Source organism: Rhinoraja longicauda, chromosome 20 (assembly GCF_053455715.1).
Source record: "Rhinoraja longicauda isolate Sanriku21f chromosome 20, sRhiLon1.1, whole genome shotgun sequence".
NCBI lineage: Eukaryota > Metazoa > Chordata > Chondrichthyes > Rajiformes > Arhynchobatidae > Rhinoraja > Rhinoraja longicauda.
The window spans coordinates 33,567,480-33,579,574 of NC_135972.1; the positions used below are offsets into that span (position 1 = coordinate 33,567,480).

Genomic DNA, 12,095 nt, shown 5'->3' on the forward strand with positions numbered 1-12,095 from the left:
CTACCCCTTATTCTCAAACTGTGGCCCCTTGTTCTGGACTCCCCCAACATTGGGAACATGTTATCTGCCTCTAATGTGTCCAATCCCCTAATTATCTTATAGGAGGTTTGGCATGTTCCCAACAACTCTCACCAACTTCTACACATGTGCCGTAGAAAGCATTTTCTATCGGGATCCTTCACAGCTTGGTCTGGGAACAGCTCCATCCAAGGCCGCAAGAGATTGCGGAGAATTGTGGACACAGCCCAGCCCCTCACACAAACCAACCTCCCTTCCATTGACTCCATTTACACTTGACGCTGCCTCAGCAAGGCCACCAGCATAATCAAGGACAAGTCTTGCTAGTCCATGATTATTGACTCCCTCTTCTCCCCTATCCCATCAGGCACGAGGCACAGAAGTGTGAAAACACACACCTCCAAATTTAGAGTTAGTTTCTTCCCAGCTGTTATCAGGCAACTAAACCACTCTATCCACAACCAGAGAGCAGTCCTGAACTACTATCTACCTTATTGGAGATGCACGGACTATCTTTAATCGGAATATATTGGACTCTATCTTGCACTAAACATTATTCCCTTTACACACTGTAGATGGTACGATTGTAATCATGTATTGTCTTTCCGCTGACTGGTTAGAACACAACAAAGGCTTTTGACTGTACCTTGGTACTCATGACAATAAACTAAAGTTTAACTTCAACGTAATCTTTGTCCCTCTCACCTTAAAGCCATATTCTAGTATTTAATTTTTCTATCTTACAAAAAAAGGTTCAGTTTCTACTCAGCTCTTACCAGACAACTGAACGGTTCTCTCATCAGCTAGAGTGTGATCCTGAACTCCCATCTACTTCATTAAAGACCTTCGAACTATCTTTAGTCAAACTTTATCAGACTTTACCCTGCACTAAATAATATCACCTGTATCTGTAAACTGCAGAGGGCTTGATTGTAGGGATTTCACCTATGGAGTAATTCCTCAGTATAGTTCTGGATTGTTAGCATAGATCATAAGATCAAATTCTGGAGTAGAAAATGTTCATCTTCCAACTTCTGATTTGAAGTGAGAATGTGATTGAAACCATCAATCTTATATTGAGAAAATTCAGAATCTTTCATTATCAAACTTAATAGGATAGTTTAAATATATTATTCGCCTTTAATCTACCCGATAAGGCAATAATGACACTTTATTCTGAGTTGAGTATATTATCAATATGTTACATTTCATTAAAAATTGTGATTAAAAATTGTAGAAAGGACATATATTACCTGGGCAATCACTGTTTGTACAATTCCAAACGCCACTTCTGCAAATGCTGCAAACATTAAACATTCCAGTTTTGTTAACAGTTTTGTTAAAATTTAACAACTATGTATGACTTACAATATATCAATATACCAAAATAATCATGGACTAGTGAGCAAAAAATGGACAAAAATGTTCAAAGTCTATAAAACAATTAAGCATTACTCACTTAAAAGCCGCTAAATAATTAAAAGATAAATCTTTTTATTTTTATCATTTTTTCAAAATACAATATGCAGAAACATACCACATATTGCAGCCCTCCTGTAAGTGGGATCCTATTGGGTAGACGGTGCCATGGTATATACATGGACAATCAGACACTGATATACAAGTTCCATTTTCCATGACAAGTCCTAAAACAAATTAGAAAAAAGCACACAAAATAATTACGTTGTCTTAAAATGACATGGTGAATTCTGATGGGAATTCTGCAAAAAAATCCCTGTGCTCATGTTTAGTTGCTAAATGTTTCATCCCAGGAACAATGGTGAGTGCAAGCGCATGGCAAGTAAGTTATTTCCATAAACTACGCAACACTGTGTTTCTTTGCACTGGTGCAAATTTGATAAGAGGTACTAAAAAGATTTTTGTATGTTTACATTCCAATCAAGGTTAGATTGACCTTCAGTTTAACGAAAAGCTATTTGGCTTGTCCTAACAGTTAGTTCACCCAATCTTTTATTAAAGTAAAACATTGTACACCTGATCAAAACATGAAATGCTAACATTCACATCAGTTTCATTAAGATCCAGAAGCTTTCTTTGTGGGTGGAAATGATGAAAAAACTATAAATTGCATTGATATGTTGCAAAACTATAAACTATAAATTGTATTGATATGTTGCAAAACAAAATGTGCCAAAATTCTATCTTGACCAGGCAGCATTTTGGAAGAAATATCTTTTTTTTTAATTGTTTACTTAAGAAAGTTTCTTATATATTTAAGCATGCAAACAAGATTGAGTTTGATTAAAACAGTTGAAGATGTATTGATCAAAAAACCATCGCAGTATCAATCTACCATAACTGAGAGAAACATGAATAGGACTTTAAAAAAATATATAGAACACATTATGTTTCTGAATTAAATAGAACAATATATCAGTAAGTTTCCAAGAATATATATAATAATATTTTAAAACTATTATACCATTCTTTATGCCCTAAAGAATCAGCTTTTTTTTTGGAAGCTTTTCAAAGGCGAGTGCAAAAAGGTTAAAAACTGCCTATAGTGTTTAGATAATTCTGAGGACATAATCAGTTCTGAGGACAGTCCCAAATTCACATATAATATTTTCTCAATTACAAACATCACAAACTCAAGTTGAGAACAACTTGGACTTTCTGTACTGATTTTGACAAAATAGAGATCAATCTAATTTATTGGAAACTCAAGACCCCATTGTGTATTTTTACTGCTTTAAGTTTTCAGCTGGGATGAATCCTACGTATGAAAGCGTAGAATGGTTAATAGCAGAGAGTACATTTAAAGTTAAAACTGCAGCTTCTCTCTGGCTGTACTGAGGCAATAAAGTTACCAACACTAAAATAATGCTATATCGTTTGAGAGATAGAAAAATTGAAATAAATCCTACTAGTTAATGTTACCATTGCATAATTTTGCTAATGTAAATTCAATCTCATAACTGGACTTATGGTAAGTTCATTTATGCCTCTAAATAAATTTAGAGAGCAGTAAAATTATACAACGAGAATGTGCAAAGTCACTTAAAGTGACTTTCTCCCAATTTCAATACCAGACATAGGCAAGTGAAGTACGTGCCACACTTGGTCAGAAATTGTTCATCACAGAAATTTTCTTTTTAAATTGACATTAAAAAACTAAATGAATGTTCTTACCATTGGGGCAGTAACAACCATCCAGGCAATGCAGGCTACTCCCCAAACACTCCTTTTCAAATGTGCAAGTCAGTGGACAGCAGCTAATACAGTCACGGTGAACAAGACTATCTTCACACTGATCAACTGAAATATAACAAAGAGTCAATACAAATGTTTAGATGCTGCACAATTTACAGGGAACAAAACAATTTTTTATGAAGAGAATGACCCAATGGCTTATATTGATGTTGCATGCATTACAACAATGTAAAAATGAATTTTGTTCTTTATGAGTAACAGTATTGCAAGTGAAATGGTGCACATTTCATCTATTTTTTCTCTTTATTATATAAAAGACATTCTCCCTTTATGAAATATCAATCAATCTCTACCATAGAAATATTAGTTTGGTGTTACCTTGGGAATCTGTTTCCAACTAGTCAGGTAAGAGAGGTTAGAGTGAAAGTGATTTATCAAAATACAGTATTACAATGGTAGGTAAATCTTTGATAATTTGCCAAATAATGGGGAATACTTGATTTCCAGCTTTAACATTGTACTACATCCAAATGCATAGACATACTGCCCCACTGAACAACAGTATGGATGGACACACAGTGATGCAGTAAGAGAGGTTAGAGTAGTCTCGACCCGAAACGTCACCCATTCCCTCTCTCCTAGATGCTGCCTGACCTGCTGAGTTACTACAGCATTTTGTGATACCTTCGATTTGTACCAGCATCTGCAGTTATTTTCCTACGTATTACAATGGTAGATCACTTTCATAATCATCATCATCATCATCATATATGTACAGCCGGAAACAGGCCTTTTCGGCCCTCCAAGTCCGTGCCGCCCAGCGATCCCCGTACATTAACACTATCCTACACCCACTAGGGACAATTTTTACATTTACCCAGCCAATTAACCTACATACCTGTACGTCTTTAGAGTGTGGGAGGAAACCGAAGATCTCGGAGAAAACCCACGCAGGTCACGGGGAGAACGTAAAAACTCCTTACAGTGCAGCACCCGTAGTCAGGATCGAACCTGAGTCTCCGGCGCTGCATTCGCTGTAAAGCAGCAACTCTACCGCAGAATTGTGGCAAAGTGGGTACACATTTGAAGAGGTTAAACCACCTGAGCTTATTACCATTCATTGTGATGTTGTTACAAAGCAGATACATCACTTGGCACTTTGCCCTACTGCATCACTCTGTGTCCATCCATACAGTTGCTCAGTGGGCAGTATGTCTATGCATATGGATGCAGTGCAACGTTAAAGCTGGAAATCAAGTGTTCCCCATTATTTGGCAAATTATCAAAGATTTAAGGAAAGATCCACCCATGAAATACCTGATTAGCAAATTAACCTTTCAAAACAGTGCACACAGTTCTGCCCCAGAACAAATAATCCTCAAATCAAGACCTTTTTGTTTCTGGAGATATAAATAGTTTTGGTAAGTGCACCCATGTGACTGGGCCTGTGGTGAGGCAGAGATTCATTGTTGGTCAAACCGAGAAAACTGAGGAGTGATGGATATTAGTCTTCAAACCACATAAATGTTAAGTGCTCTTGAGCCATGGTATTAGTGCATGGCTGTTGCAAGGCACTGGAGGGTCATTAAAACAGACTACATTGTGGGACCTGATTACAACTGCAGATAGAGAGTTCACATGACTCATCACCAATGATGAAACACAAAGGGCTGGAGTAACTCAGCAAGTCAAGCAACCTCTATGTCTCCTCTCTGACCTGCTGAGTTACTCCAGAACATTGTCCTTTACTCAAGGGCGGCACGGTGGCGCAGCGGTAGAGTTGCTGCCTTACAGCGAATGCAGACTCAGGTTCGATCCTGACTGCGGGCGCCGTCTGTACGGAGTTTGTACGTTCTCCCCGTGACCTGCGTGGGTTTTCTCCGAGATCTTCGGTTTCCTCCCATACTCCAAAGACGTACAGTAGGTAGGTTAATTGGCTGGGCAAAATGTTAAAAAAATTCCCTAATGTGTGTAGGATAGTGTTGATGTGCGGGGATCGCTGGGTGGCGCGGACCCGGGGCCCGAAGGGCCTGTTTCCGCGCTGTATCTCTAAATCTAAATTACTCAAAGCATCTACAGCGCCTTGTGTCTTCATGACTGATGGTTTTTGGTAGATTTTTTCCACCGGCCCACAAAGTCCCACAAATTTAAACACTGGACAATCACCTCACATTGAGGTGCCCAAACCATGCCCCCAAAATATTGTTGCAAGGTATTCCAAATTATAGCCCCCTACATTAAATTAAAGGATTAGGGAAAAATCTACTCCGTTTCCATGCAATCCACACTTTTTCTGCACACTTTACTCACCTTGTTCAATGGATCATGAAGCTGTTAGAGGTCATATTTTGTTTGTTGTTTTCAAAGTCAAAAGCAATTATGTATAAAACAAACAAAAAAAACTTACTGCAAGCAGGAAAATCATCCCTCCAGTCTGTTATGGGATAGCCTGCATGAGCACATGCCCTGGCATATTCTTTTAAGGCACGGCAATGAGTTTCAGTGTCATCCACCCTGTCCAATGGAACAATATGCTTACTCACCAGACAACAACTTTGCATGTTGATTTGCATATTTAAATTAACAGTAATACATTTGGTTACAGAAGGAGCACTTACTTGCACAGGTCATTAATACAGCTGGCGACATATGAATTCGGCTGGACATTTTCACGGCAAGAAAAAAAAGGGAAACCAACCAGAACTTCACATTTTGCAATGATATCCTGAATTAAATTGAAAAGAGCCACACTGAATAACCATTCCACAATATTTTTTTCAAAACACCTGCACAGAAATTATGATTGTAATTTTCATATCACCTAGTTGTCAAGTCAAATGTTATGATCAGACTGTTGATTGTAAAACGTAAAGTAAAATCGCCATATAAATATATATATATAAATTCTTCTTGTGTAGGATGCTGGTTTACTCCGAAGATAGACACAAAATGCTGGACAGGCAGCATCTCTGGATAGAAGGAATGGGTGATGACCCTTCTTCAGAGTGAGAGAGAAATTCTTCTTCGAGTTTTTTAAATTTTTTATTAAGATTAAAATGTTCCCATTTGCTAATTCTATCATATACTAATATCATGTCGAGTCTGACTTTGTCAATTTTCTCCTGGGTGGCTTGATACACCAGGTCATGTTGTGGGTACATAATCTTGAAATTAGAACCAAGGTTTTCAGTGTGAAATCAAGCCAAACATTTTTACTCGAAATGTTGTAAAATTGGGGCAATTAAAATTTCACACCCAAAAAAATATCAAAATACCTTTCTCGGATAACGATATCAATGAATATAAGAGTATATCAGGGAAAACAGACTGAATAAAATACAATTCAAAGGTGAAACAACTGTTTAATAGCTTTATCTATTTTCTTTATCAGACGATTTGTCCCTCATAATCTAAAATCAATGTACATTAAATTAATTCTGAGCCTTTCTAATGCAGTGGACTTAATACAGTATTTGTTTCTCTTCTTAATTCTAGCTACCTATGTCATCATTTAAATCTCATAAAGAACATAAACACAAACATATCAAAACTCCACAGTATCATTAACCCCAGTGCTGCAATTGAACTATAAACCACAGAATCATGGATATTTACAGTAAAGAGGACATTTAGGCATTTCAGAACAATATTTCAATGCAGTACTTTCATAAGCAATTAATTCCTATTCAATTTGTCCTAAGCATTTGTAATGATAAAGAAATACAGAAGGCACTGACGTTAATTTCTGCTTCTTTGTACCGACATGGACTAGGGAAATCAAATGGAATAGATTCACACGGGGAATCAAAGGGAGATTGTGACATCCAACTGTTTCCAAAGACAGCAACATCCTCAGTCACCAGATCTGAAAAAAATTATATGTGTATTACAGAAGGTTAATATAATGCATTCTGTTTCACTATGGGGAGGGTCACTGAAAATTCTGATGAACTCTCTTTCATGGCCCTCCACTGCTATAGTTTTCTCCAGTACCGCACCAGAAACACTATCTTCACATTTATTTAATTAGAAACATAGAAAAATAGGTGCAGGAATAGGCCATTCGGCAGTTCTAGCCAGCACTGCCATTCAATATGATCATGGCTGATCATCTAAAATCAGTACCCCATTCATGCTTTTTCCACATATCCCTTGATTCCTCTAGCCCTAAGAGCTTAATCTAACTCTCTCTTGAAAACATCCAGTGAATTGGCTACCTTCTGTGGCAGAGAATTCCACAGATTCAAAACTCTCTGGGTCAAGAATGTTTTCCTCATCTCAGTCCTAAATGGCCTACCCCTTATTCTTAAACTGTGACCCCTGGTTCTGGACTCCCCCAACATCGTGAACATTTTTCCTGCATCTAGCCTGTCCAAGCCTTTAAGAATTTTATATGTTTCCATAAGATCCCCTCTCATCCTTCTAAATTCCAGTGAATACAAGCCCAGTCAACCCATCATTTCATCATTTGTCAGTCCCGCCATCCCGGGAATTAACCTGGTGAACCTACGCTGCATTCCTTCAATAGCAATAATGTCCTTCCTCAAATTGGGAGACCAAAATTGCACACAATACTCCAGGTGCGGTCTCACTAGGGTCCTGTACAACTGCAGTAGGGCCTCCTTGCTCCTAAACTCAAATCCTCTTGCAATTAAGGCCAACATGCCATTAGCTTTCTTCACTGCCTGCTGTACCTGCATGCTTACTTTCAGTGACTCCTCCTCAGCGCTGCTACCAATTTGGTTGGCGCAATCTACATGTAGATTAAAGTCACCCATGATTACCGCTGTACCTTTGCTACACGCATCCCTAATTTCCTGCTTGATGCTATCCCCAACCTCCCTACTGCTGTTTGATGTTCTGTATACAACTACTGCTGTTTGGTGGTCTTGTTGTGTATGTCTACATGCAAAAGAGTAAAGCGTTACAATGTATTTGATCTTCAGGCTTCTATTCTAGGCCTTATCTACCCTCAAACACAGACAGAAAAATATCCCTGGCACAAGTCAGAGATAAACAGGGCAGTTCCTCCGATATCCATCCCACAATTTATACTACAAACAACATTCCTAAAGTAGATAACCTGGGCATTTATTCTCATTAAACTTTGGTGAATATTTCTGTACACAAAATTTGCACTAACATTTTTCTATGTAATGATAATCAAGGTATCAGTTGCTATGTTCTTCAATTCCTGGGATGCACTTCCTGTGGTTATGAAGGTGCCATGTTAATGGAAATATTTATTTCATATTGTTTTTAACTGTACTCATGGTAAGCACAGACCTATGAACATGGCTTTAATCCACGTGCCAACTGATTCATTTAATGTCACATTTTTCCCCTCAAGACATATTGGGTTACAGGTGATGACAGAGAATATTTAGCGCTGGAGGTAGGATAAAGAGGAGATAACTGATTTATTTAATGCATCAAAGTCTGTGAGAACTGACACACATGCTTGGCAAGACATGTCAAACCTCAGTACTAAAACTGAGGACACTTCCATGTAATATATAGTTCTCTAGATGGATACGTCGAGGAACTAACCAGTGAGAAGATCTGGTATTGTATAAAACAAAAACAAAACCCAACTCTGCTTTTGGAAGTCGTAAACAATGGGAAATGAAGAGCAATCCACATAAAGACGGAGGTGAAAGTCTATCATGATGTCGTCATGCCCACCTTATTCTATGCAAGAGGGACATAGACAGTATACATGTCAGACAGATTAATCACCTTCACATGACCCGTCTACACAGAGTGCTTCATGTCAGGTGGCAAGTTAAGATTCCAGACACACAGATTTTGTCCCAAACAATCTCCCCAGCATCTACATATTATTGAATGAATCAATGGGCAACATATGTCAGAGGAATGATGACAGAATACCAAGGCTGCTGTTTTGTAGAGAGCTGAAAGGGGCAAACAATCACATGGTGAACAGAAAACAGGATTCAAAGTCTTTCTCAGAGTTGCAACCTTGACACAAATTACTGGGAACAACAAGCTCTGGATCGTCCTCGACATAAAAAGCAGTGTTCACTCATATGGGGAAGGTAAAAGGGAGGAAGCAACGTTAGATGGAGAATCTCAAAAAACAAGAATCACTGATGCCGTAGCATCTTATACCTCTGTCACCTGTGTGAAAGGAACTTCTGAGCCCAGATTGGGCTAATCAGCCACCTCCGTACATATTGCCACACTGGGGAGACTAGATGTAATAGTCTTGCTGGAGAAAGTGGGATGGACAGCAATAACAGTACAAACTTCAGAGACCCTCGAGTGCAGCTAGGGTGATGTGATACAGCACTGCAAGGCTTTTGCTAAACCAATCCTGGAAGCAAAGTACTTAACACTGTTCACATTTTACAAATATACAAAGGCACAACCTACAAGCAATACCAAGACATCTTAAGAATCTCATTAAATCATCCTATTGTGAAAGTTTCTGTCTTTTAAACAAACGTTCTTTGACTATCTGAGGTAAGAGATATCAGTGATATTTAGATGAACTATATTCACATTTCACACCTGAATTCATACAGTATGCAGCCCGATACTTGTAGATTTGTATGTCCACATTATGATCTCTTTTAGACTACAGATATCAGACCAGTTACCATAATTCTGAGATGTAGGTTTATGCCCAGGAAGAACTAAGTAATTTTTTTTAATTCCTTATGTTTAAAGTCAGCGTGTTTTACAAGCATTCAAACATCTCATTGTTCTAATTTAGCAATATCATGATTTAAACTTTTTTTTTCGCGTGCTTATAAAACCACAGAGTGGGGATCACTGGGCGGCACGGACTTGGAGGGCCGAAAAGGCCTGTTTCCGGCTGTATATATATGATATGATATGATATGATAAAACAGCTAAAAAAAGAAAAGCTTTTTTATTAATGTTGCCATCTTGATGCCTGCCCTTCATCCATCCCTGACCTCAAGGCTTTCTCTTGCACTTTCCCCAAATACTGAGATCAAAACCTTAGTCAGTCTATCAGGCTTAAATGCAGAAAGGAAGTGATTACAACTCCTAGCTATACTTCCTTTGTGATAAAACGCAAGTTATGAAGTTTTTAGACATGTTAAAAGTACAAGCCTTTCACCAACACAGATTTCCTAGCAGCCAACTCAAGAGTAGTCACTCGTTTAATGTTTATCTGCTGTGAAAAGTGTGCGGGTGCAACCGTGGGCATTAAGGAAGGCAAAGATAGCTGAAAAACATGACTTACTATAGCTTGCATTGAAATCATCAGACATATCCCCATTGTAGTTACCACACAGACCACAAGGTTTGCCTTTGTGTTCCTCAGTGAGCTTGATATAAACACCAGAGAGCCCATCCCATGCCAAGGAAAATCCAAATGTCGTTTTCACAAGTATATAATCAGCAAGGCGTTCAAAGAATGCGTGCCCAATAGTCTGAGGCAAAGCCAATCTGAAAGAAAGATATTTAAACATTTACAATAATTACATAAGAATCATAATGATAATTACTTTAAAGATTTACAGGTTTAACAATACTCTTTGAAATTAGTAAACACACTATTCCTCTGAAGATGCATTTGGTAAAATCTACATCTTTTTATTCATATCAAGATACTCACTTATTAATCCAATTAAAAACATTCACTGATCCCTGTACCATCTCATATCAGCCCACTAATGTTATTTATATATATAAATGTGTGTGTGTGTGTGTGTGTGTGTGTGTGTGTGTGTGTGTGTGTGTGTGTGTGTGTGTGTGTGTGTGTGTGTGTGTGTGTGTGTGTGTGTGTGTGTGTGTGTGTGTATGATGAGAAAATAATGTTCCTGGGACCAAATGAGCTGTCTACAAAGGATGACTAATTAAGGTCTACTTTTGGCCTATCATGTCTAAAATTGCACATACAATTAGTTCAGATTTCCACCATCAACAATTTATTTCATTTTCATTAAGTTAGTGGACTAATATTCAGAGACCTGACCTGATCAGAGAATGGAGTAATTTTCCTCCATTATCAGTTTATTGGCATACAAAATAGTCATGTTAATTATTTTGTCATTTTATTTTATTTTATAGTACTGTAAACCCTCTTTATAATAGATAATAGCGGAGTGGGGGGGGGGGGGGGGGGGTGGTGTCTGCAATAACTGAATAAGGGATTATCATTTTAGGTAGCACGAACAAAGAACTGCAGATGTTGGTTAATAGGCAAAAGGACACAAAGTGCTGGAGCAACTCAGCAGGTCAGGCAGCATCTCTGGAGAACATGGATAGCAGTCGTTTCAGGTCAGAACCCTGCTTCAGGCTGATTCAGTCTGCTAAGTTATTCCCACACTTTGTGTCGTTTCACCTTAAGGCTAGGTGCCGATGCCGTTAGTCTGCGCCAGTGAGCTCATCTGCTCCAACTGGTTCACCGTCCAGTTGACGAGGCTGTTGCTGTGGCACGCTGGCCCACAGCTATTTTTACAGGCCGCTGCCACCGTCAGTGTGGGGCTCCCTCCCCTCTCACCAGCGGCCGCCTCTTTCTGTTAACTGTTGCTTTGTCCGCTCCCCCCCTCCACCGCTGCCTCCTCTTCCTTCCCCCATCGCATTGTCCACTCCGCCACTCCCTCCTTCACCACCACCTCCTCCTCCTCCTCCTTCCCTCCCACAGTCGCCAACATCTTTCAAGGTGGAGTATGTTGCCAACTCCGGGGGTGAAGGAGGAGGTGACGATGGGGGGGCTGGGGGGGGGGGGAGACAAAGGGGGTGGGTGGACAAAGTGCCGGCCAACAGGAAGAAGTGGCAGCTAGTGAAAGGGGAGGGAGCCCAATGGTGACCAAGTGCAGCCTGTCGGTGGCGGCGGCCTGAAGAAAGCGTTGTCAGCCAGGGGCTACAACGTGAGCCACAACAACAGTTGCATCAACCTGACT

The 12,095-nt window shown here is 39.2% G+C and overlaps 1 protein-coding gene across 1 annotated transcript in view; it reads right to left on the reverse strand.

Annotated features, from left to right (window-relative positions):
• The window catches only part of otogl (otogelin-like), a 131,495-nt gene that overhangs the window by 107,597 nt on the left and 11,803 nt on the right, over window positions 1-12,095 (reverse strand). Inside the window, exons 8-14 of the mRNA XM_078416640.1 lie at window positions 10,430-10,635; window positions 6,930-7,057; window positions 5,811-5,917; window positions 5,600-5,706; window positions 3,172-3,297; window positions 1,556-1,664; window positions 1,272-1,318 (exon numbers count right to left, since the gene is read on the reverse strand). Coding sequence (XP_078272766.1) covers window positions 1,272-1,318; window positions 1,556-1,664; window positions 3,172-3,297; window positions 5,600-5,706; window positions 5,811-5,917; window positions 6,930-7,057; window positions 10,430-10,635 — 830 coding nt within the window. The remainder of the gene's footprint in view (window positions 1-1,271; window positions 1,319-1,555; window positions 1,665-3,171; window positions 3,298-5,599; window positions 5,707-5,810; window positions 5,918-6,929; window positions 7,058-10,429; window positions 10,636-12,095) is intronic.